The sequence below is a fragment of the Halichoeres trimaculatus genome, unplaced genomic scaffold (genome assembly GCF_033239565.1).
Source record: "Halichoeres trimaculatus isolate MK-OKI-2021-1 unplaced genomic scaffold, fHalTri1.1 fHalTri1_scaffold_15, whole genome shotgun sequence".
Lineage (NCBI taxonomy): Eukaryota > Metazoa > Chordata > Actinopteri > Labriformes > Labridae > Halichoeres > Halichoeres trimaculatus.
In genome coordinates, this window is record NW_027437193.1 from 20,415,800 (window position 1) to 20,443,779 (window position 27,980).

The following is a 27,980-nucleotide window of genomic DNA, read 5'->3' on the forward strand; positions in this document are numbered from 1 at the left end:
TTACGCTGATATAATAAACCTATAAAATAATGGGCCGAAACTGCAGATATTTTTTTTTAACTTTTTGTGTTTTTGTTTGCTCAGTGGGGATTGAGTCGTCCCATATTTGGCTCCTGTTTGAAGTTAAACTTGAATTAAAACAACAGTCTGTAAGGTGCATATGGCTGACTACTACTAGGCACATTTACCATTTACCAAAGAAACCATTTTATTCATTTTGGGTTTAACTGATGTACAGTTGCACTTCTCATATGTTTCCTGTGAACAGAAGTTATGTTTATTGACTGTCAAATATAAAATTAGCCAAATTTGCCCTGGTTTTGGGTGAAGTTATGATTTTCTCTGGAACAGCATCATCCAGCTTTCAAGTAGAAAGTAGTAGTCTTTTTGACTTTTTTTTAAAGCAATCCTTGTAAATACAGTTTCAAATATATATGATTTTTTTATTTTGCACAAAAAAAATGAATATCACATGACGAATGGGATCAGACTATGCACCATAATACAATATGCTATTTCCAATACAGAAGGGAGTTAATGATCTCTGCTATTATGTGCACAGAAAAATATCAGTACTGGCATCGGTATCTGCTAAATGAATTGTCAAATATCAGCATGTGGGATATTGGCAAAAATCCAATATTGTGCATCCCCAGTTTTCAGGTATGTGTTTGGCTCCTGTCATTGAGCAAAGAAGTAAAAAACAAAATACTAGAGCAAAGTTTTACCATAAAATAATGAACACTGAGTCAATATTTTACATGATTCATTTTTAGACCTTCTATCAGCGTTGCCAATTTTTGTTCCTCTTAAAAAGCTCACTGGCCTCAGCCCCATGTCACCCACTGATGCCAGGACAGAAAGAAAAAGCCCACTGCCAAGGCTTAGAAACTGACATCTACACACTGTCAACACTTTCACAGTGACATAAATGAATTATAACAACCAGTCTTTACCATTAGAAGGCCCTGAGGTCCCACGATGAGAACAAATTCTATTTTCTCTTTATCTGGCCCGCTAGCTGCAGGGCCGGGTCTATCAGCGGCTCAGCAGGATCTCTGTCAACTACAGATAAACTACTTGTCTGCAGCTCAGCAGCAGCTCCTCTCCACTGATACTGCACTTTGTTCGAATTATGCTCTGCTCTACGTTGAAGTTTCAAAATATGGTTCACAGGAGAGATTGCAGTTGGATGGCAGCCAAAAAAATCAAGGCAAAAATCATTGAAGCTCAAGACTCTGGCACCTAACTTTTGGGAGTGTTTGGTATTATAACAGATCCACTGGCAGTGGGGATAGATATCGATAAACTTTTCCTGTTAAGAATTCATCAGAAATGGTTCGGTCCATTGACATCATCAGCCTTAATGCTTAACGATTCCCTTGTTACCATTCGCCAAGGAGGTTGTGTTTTTAGGTGAGTTTGTCGGTCTTAGCTTGTCTGTTGGACAACATAACTCAAAAACTAACAAATGGATCTTGATTAAATTTTCAGGAAATGTTTAAAATGAGATAAGGAAGAAGTGATTAAATTTTGGAGAGACTACTGATCTGATTTTTTAAAGGATTCTTTATCATTGTGAGATAGGGCTGTTTTCACCATATGTGTATATAACTCCACGATAAATGGTCGTGAGAAAAGGTCAAGTACAATCCAGGTCCCGGCAATATTCTGGATACTAAGATCTGGAATATGAAACATGTACTGGGTCATCACAATTTTCAACACTGTCAGGTAACAAATTATCGTATAAATCTGCAACTGCAACAACAAATTGTAGCAGAAAGGAAGTATAACATTAAAGTAGGACTCAAGTGTTGCATGACAATCACTATATGCTCGGCGGAGGTCTGCACTCTGAGTGCTTTTCTAGTAAATTCTTTGACCATACATCAATGTCACTTGACCTGCCACAAGTCAAAGGCTCTCCTCAGTCAGTAGCTCAATTTCCAAGACAACAGAGGAGAGATCGAAGTGATGGAAAGCTTGGCTTCACTTTACAAAAAAGGAAACTAACAGTGATGAAGCTGAAACATTTACAAAGTATTAGATCACTTTGCATTCTAAACATCTGCCTTCATTAATATGTCGGATACTGACTCATATATGGAAGGCATTGCTGTTTATGACCATGCATTCAAGAATTCAAAACAATAAAACAGGAAAAAATAAAAATGAAATTTTAAAAAGGAAAAAAGCTCCCTTCCCCCCCCACTAAAACTGCTCTCAGTCATTTTTAGCAGAATTAAAATGACAATGCCGATATGGAAATTCAGTCTGATAGACCGCCACGGCTCAGTGAGCATAGACAGATCATTGTCTTAATTATCTGTTGTCAAGTCATCATTATCCTCCAGAACAAGTGACAGGCGGGAGGCACATTACTGGCTAAATAAGCGGGGGTTTTGTGTGTGGCACCGTCCATCAGGAACATGTAACCTCATGTTTTACAGCTTTCAGTCACATTAGTCAATCTGAAAACCTTCAACATTTGCAGAAATGCTGACATGAAGGCGTCTCTTCTCTCTCCTCACACTCCACCGTTGAGATAATGGTTTATTCCCCTTCCTTGGGAGTGGAGGCGTGAATACAAATAGGTCAGCAGCCCCCCTCCCCTTTTAACAGAGCAGGCAGCAACAGCAGCAGAGACGGCGTGACGTGGTGGATGAGCGTACTGCCACCAAGCCTAGAGCTGCCTTTCAGAACCAACACACAGCTCACATTGCTTCTTTCTGTTCATCTTCCTCCTCCCCTGCTGGCTGAGCCTCCCTAACTCACTCGCAGACAGCACAAAGCGAAACACGGGCTTCAAGGAGGGAGAGAAGAGGAAGCAAAAAAGGGACAGGAGCACGTGGGGGGGGGGAGTTAACACGAGTGTGTGAATCAGAGAGGGAGGACGAGAGGAAAACGGATCCGTATGGACGTAGAAGAGACACTGGATGAATGGGGCTGATGCATCACCCAGAGAAGCTTCATACCTCTTCACTGCTGTTTGGATTTACACAATAACGGAAAGCGAGGACACAGAAAGGACCCAAGGCTGCAGCTAACTGTCAACTCATATTTCTCCATCCTCTTCGACCAAAGGCAGGATCGGCAGCGCGGCACCGTTAGCGTTGAGCCTCCAGGGACAATGCGCCAAGGCAGATGGAGAGTCTGCAGCACAGGAGCTCTGACACATGTTCTGCCCATGCACGCATGCACAAACACACTTGTGCATGGATGTGGTGGATAGCTATCGATGCCAAAGAGGGAACACGTTTTTTCTGAGGATGATTTGTGTGAAAAGCAGAGGACGAATTGTCACATGTTAGAGAGGAAATAAATGAAGAACTGAATAATCAAGCCTTAACTGTAAGTGATGGTGATCTGGGCGAAAGCACAGAGGACTCAGTGACCAAAAGAGCCATTGGTGTGAGAGGAGGATAAGTCATCTCATTCTGGAACGATGGATGCCAGAAATAGAAGAGTGCTCAAATTTAAACGGGTGAGTTGATGGGGTGGACACTTGAAATGCAAACCTAATTCACCACGCTGAATCATTTGGTGTTTACATACTGCACAGGATGAGTAGGGTGTGCCTTTATAAGCAACGTACCAGTTTCTATTTCTGTTTATGTATGCCAGGGAGCCAACAGAAGTCTTTTCAGCTCTTACAAACCACTCTTTGTCTCGTTGGGGTCCTTCAAGAGGGAAGTGTGTAATTCAGTAAAAAACTGACAGAACACTCCACCCTAGGGTGCTCTCAGTCCAAAGAGATAGTCTGTTTCCTTCAGCCCTTCTTCACTAAGATACTGATCAAAACAAGCAAGAAATGAGTAAACATTTCCTGTTCATTTGGGTTTTAACAGCCAAAAACAGAAAACCACACTTTGAATTGACAAAAATATTAAAGTAACTTCAAGAGGAGTTGGGAATAAAAAGTGTTGGCTCAGAATGTGCACAACTTCCACCACTGGTATTGATCCTAACAGGCCACAGGCTTAGAAGTCCATGTGGACTTTTCTAATTTTATTACATCTACCACAATGATCTAATGAACGGTGTTATCTATAGAAACACATGAATGTGGTGCAGATTTCATCAACTAGTGGGGAAATTGATTTATATGTGGATAATAAGATTAATTCAATCCAATTCATTTGGGACAATGCATTCTGTGTAAAAACAATCTCTTAAAAACAAGAGAGATACTCTTTTCTAGGGTGGAGAATGAGGAACTATAAACTCACTTCCATTTTTTCCAATTATTTTGAGTCATAAATAGATATCTAGAAGTGCTCAAGGCTTTTTAACTTCCTCATTAAAAAGGTTCATGTATCTCCTGCTGCAAGCATACTTAAAAAAGTAGAGCAACACATGTTTAACTAGGGATGTCCCGATATTACATTTTCACTTCCGATACGATACCGATACTGCAGCTTTGAGTATTTGCTGACACCGATATTAATCCGATACGATATCAGCATTAAACATGCATAATTTTATGATTTATTTTGTAGTATGTCTTGTCATGTTAGGAAAGGCTTGATTAAGTGATATTATTCAAACAAAGAACAGCAGTCAACAACAGTAGGTATGAGGAAAAACTGACCCATTTATTATTAACCAATGGGGAACAGAAACTGCTTATATCGGAGATTTTAGATGCATTCCGATACGATACCGATACTTGTTTTTTTGCTGATATCGGACAGATATCAGATATCAATATTGGACTGGGACACCTCTATGTTTAACCTATCCCTAGTAAGTTTGCAAAGGGGTGGAAAATTTCTGTTAAATTTCAGGAAAGTTTCCTAAAAAATCTCCATGGAATTTAAGCTCAGGAATATTGGAAATTTTAGGGCAGGCGTGGCCAACCAGTCAGAGACCAAGAGCCACAAAATCACCATGGTACTACAAGAGCCACATCACACACATGTGGTCATACAAACACTCTTCCTCTCACACATGAAATGACATAAAATGAAAGTCAATACATTTCTACTTTTCAAAGCGAGATTTATTGTGCTTGTAAGGGTGTTTATATTTGTATTTGGAGCTGTGTCAAAGACAAATGTCTGTTTTACTGCAGAAGAGACAAAGTTCCATCTATCTATCTATCTATCTCCCAAATATCAATCTTATCACCCAAATATTGATCAATACTGATCCCAACTTTGGCATCAGCATATCAATATTTTAGATTGATTGGCACACTGTTACTCATAACAATATAGTGGATAAAAGAGCCGCACACAGAAAGGTAAAGAGCCACATGTGGCTCACTAGCCGCAGGTTGGCTACCCCTGTTTTAGGGTTTTGTTGCCATCAACTAAAATTTTTCTAAAAAAATCCTTTATTTTTACCATTCAAAATTCTCATAATGCTGTTTAAATATATTTCATCAGACATGTTCGCATGCATGTCTGGTTCTAACAAACCAAAATGTTGAATATTTATAGATGTTTATGACCAAGTAAAGGCAAATTATTGAAAATCTCTGGTTAATTCTTGTTAATTTCCAAAAAGCTTTCCCACTGAAAGGTTCAGAGTTTGAAAATGTTTCAACCCTAATCTTGAGAAATAAAATGATGAATTCATTCATGGGTCACACTGTTTACCTTTCTAGTGCCAGAGGATTTTTGGGAACTGTAATTAATGGCTAACTTCCCTCTAATATGAGCTATTATTTAGCTAGTTTACCAGAAAAAAACAAACAAAAACAAAAAACAAAGAAACAAAGAATATTTTACTTAAAACAGCTTAACTGAACCTGTTTTACACAGTGAGTGGAAAAAGTGGTGCAGTTCATCATCGAGCAGGAATTGTGTGATGTATGTCAGCCTCACAGAGTGAAGATTTTAGAGGAGAATTCAGCGTGTTGATAAAACAAGCAGTTTTTAAAAGGAAGAGACAGAAGTTATCAACCTGTTTGCTCATAATCATCTTGTCTTTCTCACAGGCAATCACAAAAGATGCACCTTCACAGAGGACTCACATCTCACAGCTGCCAAGTTTGGCAACAACATCAACAAAGTGATTTGTTTTGCTGACTGCAGTTTCTTGGACAACCCACCAAATACACCCACTCTGCCTCCAGGACCAAAGGCCAGGTCAAAAGTGGCAAGAGATCAGCCTTTGAGTGAGCCTCCTGCACAAGTGGATCAGTCCTGCTTTAAAATGCAATGGAAACGACGCCACTGCTGCTCATATGCAGCATATTTGTTTTTCCTCCTTTCTCTTTTGGGTGTTGTGCTTGTTTTTGTCAATCAGGTGTGCCAGCCTAGACTCATGGGTATATCATGGTCAGGTCAGCATCCTGTGGTGTATGGAGGGGAACATACCACTAAAGCCAAACTAAACACAAGCAGCAAAATGACAGCGTGGAGACTGGTGATAATTCCTCAGTCAACCGTCAAGGCTGATGGAAATAACAGCTCACAGGAGAAGGAAACTGTCCCTTCAAAAGTAGCTCCACATGTTGAGAAGACCGTACCGGTGGATGCAGAAGGAGAACACAGAGGCACTTTGAACCCTGGACCTTTTACTTATACCATCAATGAGCCAAACAAATGTGCAGACAGTAAACATCCGCCATTTCTGCTGCTGCTGATAACCACTGAGGCTCGGCAGGTGGAGGCAAGAAATGCTATCCGACAGACATGGGCTAATGAGAGTGTGGCCCCAGCTCTAGGATTCATTCGGCTGTTTCTATTGGGAAAAAACACGGGGGAGCTGGGACTTGTGCAGCAGAAAATGCTAGAGGCAGAAAGCCGGAGGCATCGTGATATCATCCAGCAGGACTTCAGAGACAGCTACAATAACTTGACCATCAAGACCTTGATGGGGCTGAACTGGGTGGCAATGCACTGCCCACAAGTCAGCTATGTCATGAAGACGGACAGCGACATGTTTGTCAACACGGAGTACCTTATTTACAAGCTACTACGGCCAGAAATTAAGCCCAAGAAAAACTACTTCACAGGAAACAACATGAGAAACTTTTCACCCAATAGAAACAAAAACAGTAAGTGGTACATGTCGCCAGAGCTGTACCCAGGTGACCGGTATCCAACCTTCTGCTCTGGGACCGGGTACGTCTTTTCAGGAGACTTGGCCACAAAAATCTATCAAGCATCAATGAGTATCCCCCGTCTTCACCTGGAGGATGTTTATATGGGAATTTGTCTGGCCAAACTTGGCATTGAGCCCACTCCCCCATCCAATGCATTCCTATTCAACCACTGGAGGGTGTCTTACTCCAGCTGCAAGTACAGCCATCTGATTACATCTCATGGCTTTCATCCCAATGAAATACTGAAATACTGGCATCACCTACAGAACACGAAAAACAACGCCTGCATCAACATCATGAAAACAAGACAGAGCAGAGTCCATCAAAACAGAGTGAACAAAGAGAGACATTAACTCATCATGTCACAACCAGCTGATATCTCAGCACCCCTTTTTCGAAGGTTCAAACTGAAAAATGATGAGTTGGTGGGGGGATACTTTTCTTATGAGTACTTCAAAGAAATTCTGCATAAATCATGAGCAAGTGATCCAAAAGGGTTGTAAATTTTGCACTAGAGAGACAAACTATGTTTTTATGCCTGATTAAAACCACTGGAAAGTTTGTGTACGTGTTATATTTGACTAAACAAATATCAGTGTTTTAAAAATAAAGAAGTATTTTCTGGAATTGTTTGAGAAGTACTGTGTTATATGGATAACAACTAGAAGGTTGTGGACCCAAAATAACTATTTTGAGATAAACAAATCAATAAAATAATTCCTGCTCCTGATTTTCCAATCTTATTAGGGATGGGTACCTTTCACATTTGAAACAATACAGTCCCGATTCCTGGTACCTGGCAATTAGTATCATACAACAGTACACATTTTCTGTACTTTTGTGTGTTGATGTGGTAAAAAAATATCAATTTGTTATTAATAAAATCTAATTTCTTTTCAATTTAACATACTTATTCTTCAATATATAATAGGGCTGAACAATTAATCGATTTTAAACCGATATCGTAATGTAATAGAATGCAATTTTCAAATCGCAAGTTTCATGTACACAGACCTGGAGGGAATATAGTAACTTGTACTTGTTCTCCCTTAAAACCAGCAAAAGTCAAAATGCTGTTTTTTTTCTGGCAAAAAAAAAAAACCTGTGGGCTACAAAGATCCATCCAGTAGATCATAGAGCCATACCCCTTGATCACTTTATTCTGTATGGTTTGTTACTCTTACTGACAACTGGAGGTCAGTAAAATTTCACAGTGTTCCTTTTTCTTTTTCAATTAAGAAATGCAAAAAAGGCTTGTTTGAATGCTAACAGTATCTTTTGTTGGTTATTCATTCTATAAAATGACTTAAGACTTGTGTTAAGTGAACAATGCAGAAGATAAAAGTCCCCCCAAAAAAATTGTATGCTAAACCGCAATTGCAATATTGGTCTAAAAAAATAGCAATTAGATTATTTTCCCAAATCATTCAGCCCTAATATATAACCCTGCAATGCTGTGTTCATGTCCAGCATGGAAAATCACCCACTCTTCCACTCCATAACACAATACGCAAGGAATCAACTCTACATGTCAAACCAATTTTACTGTATACAATGCTTAATGTTGTCTTTTGTGCTCTCAACTGTACATCTATGTAAAGATTGTACTTTACATTTCTAATATGACGGATAAGTTCAAATCTCAACATTTTTCAATGTCAAGTTCAATCCGAAATCTGGATTTGTTATTGAGCACTTAGAAATAATTTTGGAAACAAAGAGCTAACTTGTTTCAGAGTGCTAATTTTCTGCCTTAAAACTGTAATGTAAAAGAAAAATCTGTCTGAGCTGCAGATCAATCTCCAATGACAATCACCAACAGAAATACCACTTTTATTTTTTTTACTATCACCAATCATTGTAAAAAAAATAATTACAGCTTGTCTTTTATACGAACCCTGCCTTCGTATTAGAACACGAGTCAGTGTGAGGACACCTGTCATTCACACGTTTACTCCAGTCTGAGGCAGTTTGCTTCAAATGGCAAACATAGCAGCTCTCGATCAACACACTGCGGGTAGGATGTTGAAATCCAGCACTACCCCATGTTTTTTCAAGCATCCTTACACACAAAGCAGCAACTTCATTCCCTCTTCTCTCAAAATAGAGGGCTGGAGACTTATTTTTTTCTGTGGTTAGTGAGGACATCTCCAAAGTTTACCACTATCCTGAAGTAATAAAGTCATCTTCGATCAGTTAACTCTGTTTATCTTAATGTCATACCATTAGTGCCACCCTCAAGCTACACCATAGTGTCTTATACAGTGCCTGTGATAGAGGAAGCATTAAAACATGAAAGGTCACAAAAGGTCCCATATGCAACCATTTTGGTCACAGTCTCAAGCCCTGATACTGAAATGTCATCCCACCTCTACTGTCTATAAGAAAGAAAATAATATTGTTAGGATCACTATCTATAAGGGGTGCACCAATCACAGTTTTCTGGCCAATCCCTGATCTCCAAAATAGCCTGATCTGTTGATGCTGATTTTGGCTGATACCAATATTTATTTCTATTTTTTATAACTGACCGCATATACCTTCAATTTTCCAATCTTATTTGATTGAAAATCATTGAACAATACCTGTGAATCAATAAAATCTTCATGTTTCAACTTAAAAAACCAATAAAGTGTCCTGAGTTGTAGGTCTCAGAGCAAAAAGCAACAAAGGCTGGCTGTCAGACCTTCCCTGAGGTATATAGGATCAGTTTCAGTTTCAAAGATCGGCCGATCACTGATCCCCCAAAATTAAGAAAATCGGCATTGATCAATCGGTGCATGTTTACTGTATATGTCTTGTTCTGGTTTATACATCGCATTTTAAAATCCGTCTTTATAAACTCAACTGAATTTCCTGCCACTGAACTACAAGTTATACTTTTAATTTACAGGTCTTAACACAAGTTTCGAAGACGATGTTTACACAAAGACCGCAGCTCACAGATTAAATACTCCACAACTCCAAAGGCAAAAACAAAACTTCGTTCTTACCGTCACTGACTTCAGGGTCATGCCGTGGTATGTGCCCATTGTGTCGATCTTGAAACCCTCCGTTTCTTAGGGAAGAAAACCAAACAGTTCAATGCAGATGATATTCAAAAAGAAATGGGCTCATCCCAGAAGAACCACATGGTATAAAAAAAACAAAAAAAAAAACAAAGCATGTCTGAGTATGTGTATGAAGTGCTCCTGCTGTGTTTATGTCATGCCATTGTGAATGTGATGTATCCAGAGTACAAGGTGAGGTGAACAGCATGAGTATCTTTAGCCCCTTTTCCACCAAGCAGTCCACTCCGGTTTGTTTCGGCACGGCACGCATTTTAAAGGGTTTCCACTGACTGATCCCGAGACAGACCCACAAATAACCAAGACAAGCCGTCCCACTTTTTGGCACCCTTCCATAGGGGTGCCAGACTAAACTGATCCAATCTCAGAAGGTGGAGCTACAACACTGCAGAGCGTTGATTGGTCAAAGGAATCTTCACTTACTGTGCGACAGCGGCGCACAGTCTTCTCTAAGACAAAACTTGATTGTGCTTTGTGTCAAAGAGCCACGTGTCAATCACAAAGAGGACAAATTTCTGGATGTCTTCCATCGTTGCTCTTTGTCAACTGTGTTGTGTTTTTCTTCTTTGTTGGATTTACTAGCGGGGTAAACTGTGTACCACTGCTATGACGTCACACTGTAATGTTACTGATGTGGCTGCCAGCATCCAGCTTACACGCACCCGACCACGAGGGGGCACGGTTGGCTGTGGTAACGCAAACGGGACCAAGCTTAACCGAGCCAACCCCTACCAAACCGTACTGATCTAAACTGGATTGCTTAGTGGAAATGGGGCTTAAGTTACAGATGCACAGTGTGTAAGCCATTTACAACTAAACTGCTGTAGAAGGTAGAGTAGAACATACCTTCTTTTCCTTTGAATCGCTCCTGATCGTATCTGTTGTACGCAGCTTGGACAGGCTGCTTGTTCCTTAAGGATGGATCCTGAAAACATCATACAGGTTAAAAAAATTACCACCTGTCCAGATGCATCTGTATATTATCCAACAGAACCACACATATTCCACAACCATGTAAATACCACCTATACCCAAACATCCACTCCATTAATTTCTAGCTTGATTTTAAGAAAAACACAGCACAAGAGCCTTTGGCAAAGTCCACTTAGCTGCACACTAGTGAAGGGCTATAAATTTGCATACATCCATTACTGGTCTGGGGCCTGGCTGGTAAATTTCATCATGTCAAGGAAACAGCCGTTTCTTACTGTCTGAGTGGTGTTCTGTGCTGGTCTCTGCTCCGGTGCTCGCCCTTCCTCCCTGGCTTTCACTGACTGAAGGATGGCAAAAATGTTCTTTGAGAAGTTCTGCAGAGGAGCAACACAAAGAAAAAGATGTGATGAGTTCAACAATTTTAAAGAAAAGATGAATGCCTCTCTTAGACTTGGTGAACACTGAGTAAAAACAAAGACTGACAGGTCCAGATCTGGGGGATGTGAAAGGATGTATTTTAATGCAAAACCCCAATTCCAAACGGAACACAGTAAAATGTTTGTTTAAAACATTTGTAAGTTAAAGCTGTGTTTTTTTCCCCTTCTACCTGAATCCTTCTGATAATGTTTTTGTGGTATTTGTGGATACATTACTTTCTGTATCTGCTATGTGGAGGCACTTGTTTTTTTGCTGCTCGTCATTCTCTCAACTTCTTAGCCAAGCCCTGTTAATATTCATAAAACAACCCATCTGTAGAAACCACAGACTGTGTAATATATGGAGTCTTCTTGATGCAGCTGATTTGTTTCTTACCTAGAGTGTTGAAGACTGTTGTTGTCAGGAGCAATACTAAAAATGCTAAACTCAACCTAGCTTCTGTCCAGGCAGTGTGAGGTAAACAGGCAGGCTTTTAGTTGGCCTCTTTGCTAACTGGCCTTGTTATTTCTTGTGCCTCTGGAAACCATCAGGGTATGTGTAATGGAAGACGTCAGTGAGGGACTGTTGCTTTATGGATGACGCTGCTGTCCTGCTTCCAGGAAGTGATGATACTGCAATAATGTCAGAAGTGTTTCCATTTGTGTAGATGATTTGAGAAAAACATTTGCAGTCAGTTATTTTCTGGTTCACCATAATCACACCAAAGGTTAGAGAGGTGGTTGTGTGTCATCATATTGCTTCCACTTATTTTAACACAATAAGCCCAAAGAAGTGTGTGAAATGGAACTCCAGTCTTACAAGTGCCCTCCAACTTTGGTGCACAGTGATGGATATGTATTTGCCGATACATACCTAATCAATATATTTAATTGATTAATGAGATTATTTTGGTTTTGTGTGCCTTGTCTTTTTCTTCATCTTTACTGTATGTCTAGTTACAGTTCTGAGGCTTGTGGGTGAGGAAGTGATCAGATTGGAGGAGATTTCTGTGTTTATGTGTGTTATTGTTTTACATGTTCAATTCTTTCCAACAATTTGTGTAGGAACCCCCTTTGAAAATAAGATGGTAAATGCCAAAGGGACTAGCCCTTAAATACATACCAACAAAATAAAAATATTGAGCAAAAAACAAAAACATCCTGAATGGAAATCATGCTAGTGCTGCCATCTTGTGGTAAAACCTGTCACCCTTGAGGAATGCTTGTATTTGCCCCTAAGAACTGGCAAACTGGAACTATACACCTTACTGAGGAAAATCTTTTTCCTGAATGTTTGCAATGTTTGACTATGTATAAATTACTCAGGTGTCAACAGTCAAGTGCTATGAAGAACAACTCAAACTGATCAAAGCTTGACTGAGTCTGTGAGGTGTTTGAAAGCCTTGCTGTAAGCTACTGCTGCCACTAATTACAGCTAATGTTTGTTTTCACCTAAAAAAGTACACCAGCACAAAATTTAGGTGCCCCCAAATTTTTCATTGCGCAGCCCAAAATGCTATAAGGTCACTCTTTTATTGCTTTCCATGACCTTAATATAATTTTTAAACAAAAATAAGGTGTAGAGAGGTGTGTGGTTGCCTTAATTAAAATTTTATATTAAACCAATGTTTTTAAGTGTCTAAAGTGCTTTGCTGAGCTTCAACTGAAAGTTTGAAATTAAAACATGAAGAAAAACAGGCTTTCAGGGTTTTTTTTGGCAAAAACTGGAGGAGTAAACCTGTCTGCTGTGTGGCCTGTTGTGTCAGGTAAGGTCTGATCCTCCTGATGTCAAAGAGGGCATATCGACACGACGATATTGACAATCGAAGCCGCATGAACCCTTAAGGTCAGCTGGTCATCAATCATGACACTCAGATTTCTGGCAGAGTTTGTGGCACAAGTTGATTGCAACCAAGCAGGAAACTGATCTGTGGTTGAAATGAGGAACAAGCAGGAAGGACAATGAGCTCAGTTTTGGACAGATTTAGCTGAAGGTGGCGTTCCCTCATCCATGGAGAGATGTGAGCCAGACACGCTGATATCCGAGCTGAGACAGTTGTGTCGTCAGGTGGAAAAGACAGGAAAAGCTGAGAGCCGTCAGCAGGGCAGTGGTAGGGGAAGCCATGAAAGCGGATCACTGCACCAGGTGAGGTGGTGTATAAGTAGAAGAGTAGGGGACCAAGCACTGACCCCTGGGGTACCCCTGTTGATAAGCCATGTGATTTAGACACTTCTCCTCGCCATGACACTCTGAAGGATCTGCCTGTGAGGTAGGACTTGAATCACGACGGTGCAGATCCTGAGATGCCAAGTTCAGGGAGTGTGGAGAGGAGAATTTGATGGTTTACTGTGTCAAAGGCAGCAGACAGGTCCAGCAGCAGGACAGAGGACTGACCAGCAGCTCGAGCCAGTGATGATTCTGTGACTGCCAGGAGTGCAGTCTCAGTGGAGTAGTCACACCTGACACCAGATTGATAGGAGTCAATTGGGTTGTTTTTCTGCAGATGTTCAGAGACTCAGTTACAGACTGTGCGCCTGAGTATTTTTGACAGGAAAGGCAGAAGTGAGACTGGCCTATAATTTTCAACAGGGCTGGGTTGAGATTTGATTTCTTACGCAGCAGGGTGACCTGAGCTTGTTTAAAAGCTGCAGAGAAGACCCCAGATTCCAAGAAGGAACTGACCATGTGTGTGACTACAGGTTTGATTTTGGTGAAGATGGTCTGCAGGAATGTGAATATTCGTGTCTCCCATGACAGTTAGAGGTGTGCCACCATCAGGGGTCCGAGAGTAACATGCTGTATTCAGAGACAAAGCTATCCAGCTGTCTGGAATTAGCATGCCTGTACCACCACCTGAGCGAGGTGTATGACAGAATGTAGAAGACACAGAGAGTGCAGCTGGCGTTGCTGTGTTTTCTGGGCAGAGCCATGTCTCAGTCAGGGCTAGGACCTGAATATCTGACAGATTCCTCATGGAAATGATGAATTCAGTTTTACTGACTGCGTCTGACCGCTCCATCACCCAAAAGTAATGGAGGGTGGACTTGAACATTTCAAAAGGGCAGAATGGTTTTGTGGGTTTCAGTGCTGAACGTTCACTAAGAACTGAGTCTGAGACCGTCTGATTCATTGTACCGCTGAGGACAAAGAGGAGAAGGGCCAGCTTGAGTGTTCCCTGAACCTATGATTTTTCAGGCATCTCTTGAGAATAGAATCTGCGGATCGAATAGAGTTAGGTAATTTATTCCTGACCTCTGACCTGACCCCATTCTGGTCCCTCAACCCCGTGGATCCAGTAAAACTGAGGTACACTTGACCATTTAAAACTGGCTTTGTATATAGAACGACCTTGAACTCTTCTCCTTACACACCATGTCACTTCCTCTGCTTAATTAACTCTTGTTTAAATGACTACCCTTCCCATGATGAATTATGGGGATGTCATTCACAGGTTATGCAGGTAAAGGCTCACCAAGGAAGCTTAATGATCGCTGTTATTCCATGAACTGCCTGGTTTAGCAAACACCAACAGATTCATTGGCCCATGCTTTAAAACAAAACTTCAGAGCAGAAAATAAGCTCACGCGTGGAGCGAGGGTGCAATAGGAATGCTTAAATTTTCAACTTAATCTGACAATATTTTTTTAACAAACAGCACTGATTGGTTATCACGGTTATGATCCTGACCTTTCCAGTGCTCTGCAGGATGGTAGTCCTGGTTCTCCACACCCTCTCTCTGCTGACGATGTCTCTGGTGACGTCGACCTCAGCATCCACAAAGCTTCTCTGCTTCAGGGTGATGTCGTCATCCAGATCTGTTTTGATGGTGGAACGTTTCTTGGCCATAATTTTGGCCTTGATGGCTGCAATCTTTTCCACAGACATGGCCTCAGACAGAGATCTGAAGGAGGAAAAAGATGAAGGTTTGATCATTTGGACAACATGCTGCTTTGGGGAACTTGTTTGTGCCAAAGCGTAGTAACTAAACAGATGACATGCAACCTTCTTCTCTGAATTGGTAGAAGCAGAGTTTTCAGGGTTCACAGACTTTTTGCACTTAAACTGCTTTCTGAAGTGTAGCTCCGGACATACGACAACTTCAAGTGACACAAGGAAATAACCCTCACATAAGAGGGTGTTTCAAGAAGACATTTGGGTTACACTTAATGACACTGATCCACTCTTAAGCAGTTATCAATGTTTAGTTCCTTTTTAGCTCATCATGAAGAACAGCGCCCAACATAATGAACTGATAACATATCAATTTATGACAAGATATAAATTACTCAGAATATTTATTAGGGCTGCACGATTATTGCAATCCCAGTCGCAATGTCAGCACATGCAATTCAGATTTTTCTCCATGATAACCAAGCAAGTCTGTAGACTCATCACGACACAACATTTTTTATTAAATCGCAAGCACAATCGCAATCGCAATACTGTCCACCTAATCGCACATCGCACCTTTTCCCCAAATCGTGCAGCACTAATATTTATCCTATATGCTCTTAAGTAATTATGATGCTGTGATATTTAATGCACAAATTCATCATACATTACCACAGAATTATTCGAGCAACCAAGCCCTGACTGAAGCTTGTGAGCTGGTCAGTATAGTGTTAAAGAAATATAAAAATTGCTCACTGAATATGCTGACTAGTTTTTCTTCCCCCAGCCTCAGAGCACTGCCCCATCACCTCTAGCTTTAGGCTAAGAAACGCATGAAAACATCTGATTTATGACTGTGTATGTCATCTATGCGACTGAGAGATCATGAATCACTTTTTTTTGTTCCTGATCAAAGATCTTAAAGATTTCTGGTTGAAGCAAGCAAAGAGGCTTAAGCAATAACCAAGACATCAGGAGTTGAAGGTATGAAAAGTGATCTTGTTAAAAATGAAGCAGGAAAAGCTGAAACTTACCTGATCTGATCAGTCTGCACGATTCCCTCTTTGTGGCCCTCCAGACGAGCCGCAAGACGTTCCTTATCCAGACGCACTCGCTCCTCATCCTTGAGATAAAAACAGAGATACATGATTAATAAATGAAAAATGCAAGTTTTTAAGCAAGTTATTCTATCCTACCTTTTATCCTATGAGCAACTCCTCCACTTTTAGTCAAATCCACTGTTATATTTTACAGTGAAAGTGCAATGTGGCTCAGCCATGAAGCCAAGTCAAATTTTCTCTTCTTAAAGTTTAATACCATCTGATAACAAAGTTATTGATTGTGTTTTCAGTGGAGCTAACTACGGGCACATAGGTATAGCTAAGGTGGGCCTCTTTATCAAATGTCACATTGTGTCTGCCTGTCAGTCAATTCAGCCATGCCCTTAATTATGCAAAGCACCCTAAATGTTTTAAATATAACAGATAAAGTTTGTCTTCTTGCTTGTAAATGAGGTAAAAGAGCAAATGCTCCAGAGATGCACGATACAACATGCAAGTTTTAAGTCACAGACAGCTGTTGTGAAAATGTAACTAATTTTGCTACTTTACCTCAATCCTTGGTTTTTTGGCTTCAGAGGATACTTCGTCAGCTGCCCTTTTCACTAAAAAGCACAAAGAGTTTATTGTTTCACTTAGTCACCTTTTGAATTTGTACCTACTTTACCCCAAGGTAGCGTCTCTTTAATATATTTCTGTAGTACATACAGCATCATGCAATGCGTTTACTTGCAATGACAGCTTTCACCATCAATATGCTATGCTATTGATAAATCAAACCATCTTGAAATAACCATCCCTAAATTCAAGTAGGAAGTATGGTACCCTTACCTTGTGTTGGCCTTTGCAAACCTATTTCTATAGGTGCACTTCTGTCAATGCTTGTCGATGTAGCTGTGAAAAGACAAAATCGGATCAAGAAAAGCTAAGTTTATCTCATAAAGCTTCAACTCTGAGAAATTGCCATCACAATTGTTAGAAGAGTCTCAACTGCACTGAAATACAACACGCTAATTCAAAACATCTTGCATAATTCACTTACAGCTCTCGCCGTTAAGATATGACAGCAAGCCTTTTCGATCAGGACGTCTGACAACAGGGATGTTCTCTGTCTGTAAACAACACAAAGTCGCATTAAAAACACACCAGGGGCAATCCCCAAAAATGAAGCAATCTGTGTTAAAAATAGGGGATTATCCTATAAAAATACAGTACAACAAAGACAGTTACTCCTGGATACTTACTGCAGCTCTTCGCACATAGGAAGGATGCGGAAGATGCACATTGTTGAGTAGAAACAAGATTGAGTCCAAAGTGTAGTACTCTTTGGGCTGGCCCTCTTTGCCAGTACTGAAGACAGAAACACAGACAAGAAAAAATAAATCATTGAAACCCACTGTAGTCAATGCTCACCACACACACACACACACACACACACAAACACACACACACAAACACACAAAAATAAATAAATATATGAACTCGCCTAAGATAACTCTTAGGCAGGGTACTCTGCAATATGGCAATATGCTATGAATGTCGTTACATGAAGTACCTGTGCTCTTGCTCTGAAGTCGCACAACATGGATTTATCACCAACAGTCACGGACTCTGAACAATTTGTCCTTATACGACTTAATTTATAGCATTACAAAAAAAAACTAAGATTCCTTTTGGACGAGTAAGAAAGCTGCATTAAAGCAAATAAACTAAACCACAAGCTGCTCTACTGGAAGTCCAAAGTCCAACAACTAAACACAAGCTAACGCTGTTCACAAGTTAGCATCACAGTACTACTGCAAGTTCAGCTTCCTTTTCCGTAACACATTCAAAGTTTTGAAAATTAGTACGAAGAAATTTAAGTGAACAAAGACACACTTTAATCTGGGGCAACGCAAGTAAGTCTTAAGCCAAATTGACTACAGAGTGGTTAAAGTTTGAAGTACAGCAACGGAGAGAGGAGTAGGGTTAGCATCTTAGCATCTCACAGCTAACGGGCACCACAAGGTACCGTTGAGCTCCAGCGGGGGGCCTACAAGAGCGTTTTAAAGACTGTTTAACAGTGACATACCCCCAGATGATGTAGTTGGTCTTGACATTTTTCGGCCAGGAGAACTCTCCAAAGATAACTTCATCTCCTTTTGCGACGATTTCCTTTTTCTGGATGTTGTACTGACGGAGAACACTCAATACATCCGCCATCTTCACTTGTCTTGATGAAGTGTGTTTGCAAGGCCCCCAGATATCAACACACAGCGGCCTCAACGGACGCCTGATCCGAATCAACTTTATTTTTTAATAGTTAATTTCAAAGAAATTCCCCCAGTTCTTCGTGTTTTCTTTAGTCATTTTAACCAAAGATATTTAAAAAAATTAAATCACAAGTTTGTTTCTGGGTAATATGCCTTGCTAGAGAGCACTTCCACATAGATCAACTAAGCCTCAAAACTTAATCATACCAGTAAACATCTAGCATGTAGTAAAATAAATGCATCACGCAGCACTTTTTAAAAAGCAGCAAAGTGTTTATTGGGAATATACATTGCCACTACAGTCAAGTACTTGGATATTAAAGAAGTGGATACAACAGACATCATGAGGGAGAAGAAGTTAGTCATAGTGGTAAAACACGTGACATACCATACTTCATAATCACGACCTTTAGTTTCAGACCTTCTACAACAAACATCTCAATATTTATACAAAAAGTATAACATTTTAACTTTGACCAAGAAACATTGGACACTATCATGACTCTGAGTGTAACAGTGTCTGCATGAGTGGAAAAACATTTCTTCACAGTAATATGGTCGGAATCTGTCTTCATAAGAAGTGAATCAGACCAGAATGATTGATTATTGAATTCTGTAACTAAAACAAGCAGCACCACTTTAAATGTTTGTTTGCCTTTCCACAAAATTGGCCCCTAAACTGTGAATGCAGTGTGCGTCTATTCTGTGTAATGGGAATATAAAGCAGTCTATTTTTGATCCCTACACAAAATTACAAAAGTACATTCAATTCACTGAATTCTGGGAGGGTAGCAATTATTGGTTAGTTTTTGCATAATGAACATTCTTACATAAAACAAACAGTAACGTGACAGTGCTAGCAGTTTTAGTTTGGGTAAACAGATGTCAGCTATGCAATATGTTGTATTAGCTATAATTTGCTCCTTCCTGGACTTCATAATACAGTAAAACACATGTGTAATGCACAGACTAAGTGTGACTATAAGTCAATTTTCAACTTACAGTATTATAACTAACACATTTCCAAAATAGCCCAAATATCCCCTATATAACATGTTATAACATTTAAGAGCACCAAGGGCATTTTCTCATAGAAAAGTTTGATGAGAGAAGAGCAGACATTTTAAATTAATTTGGCTTGGGAGGGAAAAAATTCACACACATCTTGTATAAATAGACAAGACTTGTGTGAATACATTTTGAAACATTAGAGGCAATATAAAAATATTTTTGATCAAATAAATCAACAAATGTGATTTCAAAGAAAGTAGAACTCATTGCAGTATCTCTGCTTTTGGTGCTTTCTTTCAAATCCTCTTTACAGTATATCTGTTTATCTTTCTTTGATAATGCTACATCAAACAGAGGGACAGGCTTGAATGAAAATACCTTTACAGTCACTTCAAACGTGCTAAAATCATATCATGTACACATATTACAAACTACTGTTATTCTCCTTAAAATAAACCTACAGTTGTTCCCACCTCCAACATTCGGACTCTTGCACTGTTCTTCTTGTATAATTTGTCAGTATTTTTTTTGTGTGTAAAGGATCAGTGTCTCACCAAGAACCATCAGAGCATTCAACAGCCCATCATACAGCCGTTTGCATTTAGACACCTGACAGCCTGACACGCACCCACACGACATGTCTTTAAACTTCCTGTCATGTTTCAGAATAGATAAAAGAACTTAATTCCTCCGGAGCTCTGTCCAGCCCGCTGGACACTTTGTCAATTGACCTATAAGTGACATGATACAAAAGGAGAAACTGGAATTGTAAATGTCAACATCTTTTGGATTAGTGCTGTTTCAGGACACTACATGCTTAGTGAGCCACCTTGGTCCACTTTGTGCCTTTGTTTTTATACTCTAAAGTCATAACTCCGGGACACCCCCAACACTGTGTCAGAAGAGATCCTGGGCCAAGTTACGAATGACATACAGAGCTCCCAGGTCGAAGCCACAGATGCTCAGTAACCCCCTGTCTTCTGTGTCTGCCAAAGCGTGTCCAATTGAAGTCAGCCCACACATCACCAGCTTAGAATTTACTCCTGATTTCTGTAAACAAACAAATAAAATACATGTCAAGTTTTGTTTTTAAAATCTAATATTTTTTAATGCTTTTTTGAACAAATGTTTGAAATTGTCAATCAATTCTTCCATTGCCAATAAGAAAGCAAGCAGGGCTGAAGTGAGCAGCTGCTCATACTGAAAGCCTTTTGGAGATGAAGATTTACCATTTACTCTTGTATGGACTAAGCACCCAGATAGAGAGACAGATTTATTTTCAACATTATGCAATTTAATCCTATGTCTAAGCAGAAATAAGCCGCACGCACCTGTCTATGCTTCTTTAGAGTCTCCACAGGGCTGGCGGTAAACATCCACAGTGGGTTGTTGGTCAGAACTATGAAAACATCCACTGCCTTACCGTTCTCTGTAGCCCATGTGATGGGAAGAGTGCAGTCGGTGCTCCCGCTTGGTATCTGTGATGTAGAGAGGGACAGAAGGATTGAGAACAGATTTTAAGTGAGTACAGAAAACTCTGCTGGCTTAACATCAGACTGCTCACTGTGTGCTCAGTAGTATGTGGCCACGGTGATATTACTTAACTCTAAATGTACTCTAAATGTAAAAGTGCTCTGATCACGTAATGTAAGTGATTCTTTTTTGATGTTGTGACTTGTCTCACCTTAACCAGCTCAATTGTTGCCTCTGACAGTGTCGTCTCAGCAGAAATGGAGCATGGAACCAAAGCACCTTCAGAGTAGGCCAGCACGTCAACGTCTGCCTCTGTCCTAGAAAAGATCTTCGAGAGAAACCAAAAAGATGTGAGTAAACCAAGGTGTCCTGTAAGAAAAAAAAAGGTACAAAAAAAAATGATGACGTCTTTGAGTGGATATTCATTTGTATGGTCTTACCAAAGTTACAGCTGCAGCAGCGACAGCAGTGCTGACTGACGTCCCGGGAACAATGCTGCTTAGTGATGTGCTCACATCTACTGCTACAACGAAACGTTTCCCCACAGGCTCCACGTTCTGACAACAGAGGATAAAAAGAATGTTTCTGATGCTTTATGTGGCCATGCCCCTTGATAGGTTTAATATCCTGTCTAAACAAAAATTAAACTATAACCTACCATAAAACTTTTGTAAAAAGCTGAATCCATTGCTTTGATGATGCTGCTGTCTGGTTCCCACTTTGTTTTACCCTGGTAACCTTGGCCTCTTTTGTAGTTTTCAGTAGCCAAAAGTATGCTGAAAGGATGAATCTGTGCCTGTGGATTTAAGAAAAAGCTATTACACTTGAAAGAAGAAAGTCACTCACGTTCGTCATTTGTGGATGTTCAGATGGTCTGTACCTTCTTTAGTGTCGTCTCACTCTGGATTCTGTCGCAGACAGCTTGTGTTTCTGAACTGCCTGGTTCAAGAATTTTGTTTGAGGTCATCTTACCCAAGATTCTTAGCAAAGAATGAAGAGGCATGTCCTTCAACAAGGCCTTCCATACCTTCAAAAAAGACAAATTCTTTTTTTTATCAGATTCATGCCAAAAGAACAACAGCTAAACTAAAATTTTTAAAATTGTGCTCACACTAGTCTGAATTAATTCCTTCTTTGCAGATTTAAAACTTGATCTTGCCCACACCAACAACGACATCCCTCACAAGCAGGAAATCCTCATTTACTATTCACTCCAAACCATAGCATGTTTGGGTTTTCTTTTTATGATGGATTAATATCACAGGAAGGATGTCATCTTGGAGGTATGACCAGACTGTGTAAAATTTGTACGTAGTCTCCACTATGTCACCAGACAGTTCCTGAACAGAATAATGAAGCCAACTGTTGGCAGAGGCCATATTGGGAATGCTGACCCAAGAGGCAGGCTTTGAGCCTCCTGACTAACAGCTGAAGGGCGCCAGACCTGTCAGTCACCAGAGCTGAGCTGCACCTTGGATGGAACAACTCATGATCATAATGATCTTCTAAACCAATGAGTTAGAGACAAAAAAAACACACCCCTTTATCATGTGTTTGTGGACAGTGAAACAAGGCATTCAGGCAGAAGTCATTTTTTGAGCCAGCCTGTAAACATATTTTTTAAATACTGTGAAAGTCTTTTTTTTTTGGCTTGGTGTGTACATGTTTCTTTCTGCAGCCAACCTCAAGCAAACGTTCAATAAACTGTAACTTTTAGCACTTCTGCAAAGCTTTATTTCTCTAAACTGGGTGCTGCCCTTTGGGCAAGATTTTACTGTCTGAAATGCACCAAACTTGCATCATGTTGCTCTTGTTGAGCTCAAGGAGCCGCAGAAATCACCCATGCGGCGGGGGAATGATCACACAACCCTTTCACCTTTCAGAAAGTTATAGCCTTTTATAAAAAGAGAAGAATAAAGACGATAATCTTTAAGTCAAAATGCCATGCCCACAAAAAAAAATAGAACTTGTCCAATTCTGGACATTTTTTAAGCTGACACAAAAAACTGACTTCATAGGATCATAGGATTGGCATGATGATACTTTATAGCATAAGATCACAGCAGAAGTAATTTAGTTACCTTTCTCAAAAATCAGGTCTATGCCTTGTTTTTTTTTTTGTTTTTTTTAACTTAACAGACTAAAAAGCCTGATGTTATTCATCCAACTTACATGTTGGGATGTCATTTGTCTGTACAATGTCGCCCAATTTCTCCTCGTGCTCTTTCGCACACGGCAAAGTAACAACACGTTCACAGACACACAAACACGTGCGCGCATACACACACAGACAAGCACACCCTGTATAGCGCTTTCTCTAAACCCAGGGAAAACACTGTGATAGTTCGCCTGGCAGACTCTGAAAACACTCACCTGTTTGGACTTCAGGTGGTCTGTCAGCAGCTGTTCCCTCTCAAGTTTGTGCTCCTCGATTAAATTGACAACCTCTGTTTCATCACAACTGTGCTTCACCTTCTCCACCACTTCCAGATATGAAAGCACCTTGGCAACCTCCTCAGATTTCTCTTTGTCTGAATATGCCGCCTGGACTTCTTTCCATCCTTTTGTTACATATTTGCTGATCAAGGCAATAGCTGAAAACACAAAGCACAAGCATTTTACTTATGTGGTTGTAATTTAAATATGTCATGTTTTTTGCTAATAACACAGCAGCAAAGCCATAATGATAATTTCTGTAACCACCACTCCGTAGCTGTGCCTGCCTGGTTTAAAGTAAGGCTCATTAAGAGGGACACATGCAGCTAATTAGTGTTCATCTCCTTCATAAGCAGTTGTGGCTGCCTGTTTTGCTGACCAATAAGCCACAAACACTATTTGCATTAACAGTGTCGGAAGATGAGACATCAAATCAGAATCAGAAAAGGAGGACACTTGTGTGTGATGGCTTTGTGTCCGCTCACCTTCATTGGCTGGTTTGGTGTGAGAGAGTCTGAACAGATCCTGGTGTGTCCATCCCTCTCTCTGTTTACATTTGGTCACAGCCACAGCCAGACTCATAGCATCCTGTTCATTGTACCAGTCAGACACTGCTTTCCTCAGGGCACGTCCCCAAATCCCACACTTCATACCCTCCCTCAGTTCTTTCTTGTTCTGGATGAAAGAGAACAGGTGAGCAGGGTCCCGGCAAACTTCCTTGACAGCTTTAAACGCCGCTTGTCTCGTCTTCAGCTCTGAGTGTTGGGAGCAAAGAGCCAAGGCAAAAAAAGAGGGGGCCAGTCTGACGGCACATCCATCCTGGCTGAACCTTTTGATTTCCTCCACCACTTCAGCGCCACGTCCCTCTTGCAGCAAGGAGAGGAGCGCTCCAGCACTCTCCATGCTGAGCTGCCCCTCCTCTCTGGCTGTGTATACGTCTCCCTCTGAGCCATAGCAGAGGAAGCGACACAGCCTGGACTTCTCTGTGACCTCCCATGGGCAGCCACCACCACCTGTTGAGTTCTGGGTGTGGTTGCTGGATGAAGATATTTTCGTACTTTCTGATGACTCCATTCCAAATAACAGAAGGCCTGAAACAGAGAGTAATGAAAGAGCTTCAACATTTTTTAATTAAGGATTTGACCAATTTCAAACTGACATGATCCAAACATTTTTTCTTTTAAACATGTTTATATTAGTCATTTTCTTCAGATTTATTTCTCAAAAGCTTAAAATCTCTGCTATTATCGTGGGCAAACAAGCTTTGCAATCTTGAGATGATGAGATAAATTTCTGTTATAACAAAAAGGGATAATGAGGAAAAACAAGTTGAAATCTTGAGACAAAATTACAATGAACTTGATATCATACAACATCATACAGCACTGCTGGCTAAAGAGAATAAGAATACGTCAAGGTTTCAAAAAAAAAAAAAGAACTTATATTATTGATAAGTGTAGTAAATAAAATGTAGGTGTTTATATACACTTTGTGCTTTAAGAAACCATGTTTTCGGGAGCTGATCTCAAGTCTCTTTGTTTACTGATAGAAAACTTGTGATTATTTGCACTTGAGAAACTGTAACCTGTCATCGTTTGAGAGTAAACGTAAAAAAAATAAAAATAAAAAAAAAACTTTTGTGGGCCATGAAACACTTTGAGAGTGAGATTTTGAAACAGATTGACTGTAGCCTTTCTACCATACACTGTTCATGCTCACTAGCTGCAGTCACAGCCAAGTGTTTAACTGACCCACATCAGAAAGATGAAAAAAATCAGCACAACTAACCTGGAGTCTGAATGTTTAATGTCTGTATACACACGTATTCATGATTTCGTTCATGTCCCATTCATGTTGCTGTTTCAATGCTATCACACCACATCGAAAGCACTGCAACTTTTCAAAGCCCAAACATGAGAGACATGATGAGTTCCGACACCAAAATTCAGGAGATTTGGCACCAAAGTTCCTCCTAAACGTTGACTTTGTCAGCAACAATACTGATTCAGTGCCTCGGTCCACGGACAGAAATAACTTAAATCCGATTACGGGGCATGGTGATACATGAGAGATAAAAGCTTCAATGACCTGTCAGAACACAGCAGCAGAAAAGGCAAGCACACGATGTTAAAAGATCTATCCCAGTGGATGTACCTGATAACTATGAGCACAACCTGAAGTAAGCGACCGTTACCAGTGCTGGTTAGCTGATTTAGTTAAGCTAGCAAAGAGCGCCAGTTATAAAATGCGAAGTTAGTCAACGTTAGCCAAGTAGCCCGCTGGACTTTAATACAATAACAGGACATTTAATGTGAGTACTTCTGCCCCTAGTCACTCCACCCATATTTCAGCTTCAATTACATTTATCTCTGATGTTGTCTGCTTCGCGTTTGAAACTACAAAGTCCAACATCAGAGGGATTTTTCCAGCCGGACAGCGGAGAGCTGAGCTAACGAGACGGCTGGATGCGGCTCGCCTGAGATGATTAGAGAGTATGCTAACCTGGATTTACTAGGGTTGGTTTTACTGTAAACACGTTAAGTTTTCAAATTTAACGCCTCCCTCAAAATTAACACGACTTACTCCTTAACTTACCACAGTGTTTGTATACAGTGCTCAAGTTTTATGTGTGGCTGGACGCAAAGAGGCCTCCCCTCTGCTCTGACCGTCAGGGAGATAAGCAGGGGCGGGGTCGCAGTGGATGCTGGGATACAGAGTCCCATCCGCCACACTCACATGTAAAGGTGCTGTGATTATTTTGAACACTAGTTTTCTCATATTTTTTCACGATATTAATACCGTATCCTCATCATACTTATTACTCATTGCAGAGAAAGCTGGTAGGCCAAGTTGTGTCGTTAAATTAATGTAAATGAACACTACCTTTGGACCTTTGGCTACAGGCAGTCACACATTTGCCAAACTAGGATATACTCTTTTCTCAATTACATCAGATTTCTTGCAATTTTTAATCTCCAAATTTCTCAAGTTAAAACGTTTTTACTTTTAACTAAACCTTAAAACTGTAAATAACTAATCACAAAAAAAACATTTAATGATTCAGAGGAGGAGCGTTTGAAACAGAGACCAGTGTCTTTAATTTACAATTCATTAAATGGGAACTGTAAATGTGCACATATATGGTGTTGGCACTGTGAATATTTTCATACCAAGGGTGTAAATAATGAGATATATGACAGCTTAGTTAAATTTAGCAGCTTCTTCTTTTGTGATCTTTGTAATGTGCATACCTGCTAACTACTACACAGTCATGCACAGCTTCAGAGCCCTTACTATCCATGTTATATGCATTTATTTCTTCTCTCAAAAAGAAAAGTGTTGTCAATGAAAACACATTGAAACTTTCATCATAAGCTGTGCAATTACAAAAGTGCGTTAGTTTGACTAAAACGTACTAAGTCTCCCATTTGATTTCTTATTCAGTTCTTCTTTGATGAAATTTACATAAAAATACAGGGATTAATAAAAGAAAAGAAAAAACATTCTTGATTTAGAATTGTTGTCTTTCAGCTTTTGTGCATCTTGTTGAGGTTTTCAAGTAAATCAGTCTATAGTATACAGACATATGGGGGGGGGGGGATCTTGAGCTTCAGTTTTCTCCTGTTACCACTGGATGGCAGTATCACTTCAGCTGTAAAAAATAACAAAAATGTGGTCACTGGTTGTGTGGAAAACTTGAAGACACATTCTTTCATTAACTTTGTGCAATGTGTACACAACTTATTGGTATTAAATGAGTCAGTTACTTGATGTGTATATTTTTTTAAGCTTCACAACAGCCCTGCAGTTATGTCACTTTATTGGTATAGGACCACAAGTGTTATTGGTGTTTTAGACAGAAGCCCCAGAGGCGTCACAGTTTAATTTTAATGTTTTGATACTGCTCATGTTCTGTGTTAATGGTGCACCAGATGGCCACTTCATGATTTGTACTACTGCAGTGGCACAGGGTTCAGCAGACGTTAAGATGTTCTGTTTTTAAGGTGCTAGTAGAGAAAAGTGGAAATGCCTGCATCGGGTTTGTCAACATCAGTTCCTAAACCTGCGTCTGTGCAAGTCACACCATCAGCCTGCATGATGTTAGTGTATGTGACAGAGATTAAGGTCAGGGTTAAACTCTTTATGTACACTCTCAAGGTCTTTGTGTTTCACAGCTAAACTAAAGATGCCTTTTTACTGTTCTGAATGAATGAATGAATGAAGCATTGGAAAGAAGTCATACTCCTTCAGGGAGAACACATTTTCTTCTGTGCAATGTCAGGTCACACACACACACACACACACACACACACACACACACACACACACACACACACACACACACACACACACACACACACACACACACACACTCCTTTTC

At 40.1% G+C, this 27,980-nt stretch overlaps 3 protein-coding genes across 3 annotated transcripts in view; 1 reads left to right on the plus strand and 2 right to left on the minus strand.

Moving 5' to 3' along the window:
* cdc73 (cell division cycle 73, Paf1/RNA polymerase II complex component, homolog (S. cerevisiae)) overlaps window positions 1-18,657 on the minus strand; it is a 31,619-nt gene extending 12,962 nt beyond the window's left edge. Inside the window, exons 1-10 of the mRNA XM_074689325.1 lie at window positions 18,499-18,657; window positions 17,672-17,777; window positions 17,470-17,539; window positions 17,259-17,321; window positions 16,980-17,032; window positions 16,404-16,492; window positions 15,166-15,379; window positions 11,337-11,435; window positions 10,975-11,053; window positions 10,054-10,118 (exon numbers count right to left, since the gene is read on the minus strand). Coding sequence (XP_074545426.1) covers window positions 10,054-10,118; window positions 10,975-11,053; window positions 11,337-11,435; window positions 15,166-15,379; window positions 16,404-16,492; window positions 16,980-17,032; window positions 17,259-17,321; window positions 17,470-17,539; window positions 17,672-17,777; window positions 18,499-18,629 — 969 coding nt within the window. The 5' untranslated portion in view covers window positions 18,630-18,657. The remainder of the gene's footprint in view (window positions 1-10,053; window positions 10,119-10,974; window positions 11,054-11,336; window positions 11,436-15,165; window positions 15,380-16,403; window positions 16,493-16,979; window positions 17,033-17,258; window positions 17,322-17,469; window positions 17,540-17,671; window positions 17,778-18,498) is intronic.
* Window positions 2,649-7,739, plus strand: LOC141804380 (beta-1,3-galactosyltransferase 2). Its single transcript, XM_074688768.1, has 2 exons — window positions 2,649-3,487; window positions 5,948-7,739. Exon 2 carries the CDS (start codon window positions 6,166-6,168, stop codon window positions 7,411-7,413), a length of 1,248 nt encoding a protein of 415 aa, XP_074544869.1. The 5' UTR covers window positions 2,649-3,487; window positions 5,948-6,165; the 3' UTR covers window positions 7,414-7,739.
* A 299-nt stretch (window positions 18,658-18,956) lies between the features above and the next one.
* ro60 (Ro60, Y RNA binding protein) lies at window positions 18,957-26,300 on the minus strand. Its single transcript, XM_074689493.1, has 9 exons — window positions 26,195-26,300; window positions 24,085-24,690; window positions 23,537-23,757; window positions 22,044-22,190; window positions 21,822-21,959; window positions 21,604-21,720; window positions 21,375-21,491; window positions 21,022-21,168; window positions 18,957-20,740 (listed from the first exon to the last, which is right to left on the minus strand). The coding sequence occupies exons 2-9, from the start codon at window positions 24,671-24,673 to the stop codon at window positions 20,588-20,590; spliced, it is 1,629 nt and encodes a 542-aa protein (XP_074545594.1). The 5' UTR covers window positions 24,674-24,690; window positions 26,195-26,300; the 3' UTR covers window positions 18,957-20,587.
* Between the last annotated feature and the right edge of the window lie 1,680 nt (window positions 26,301-27,980).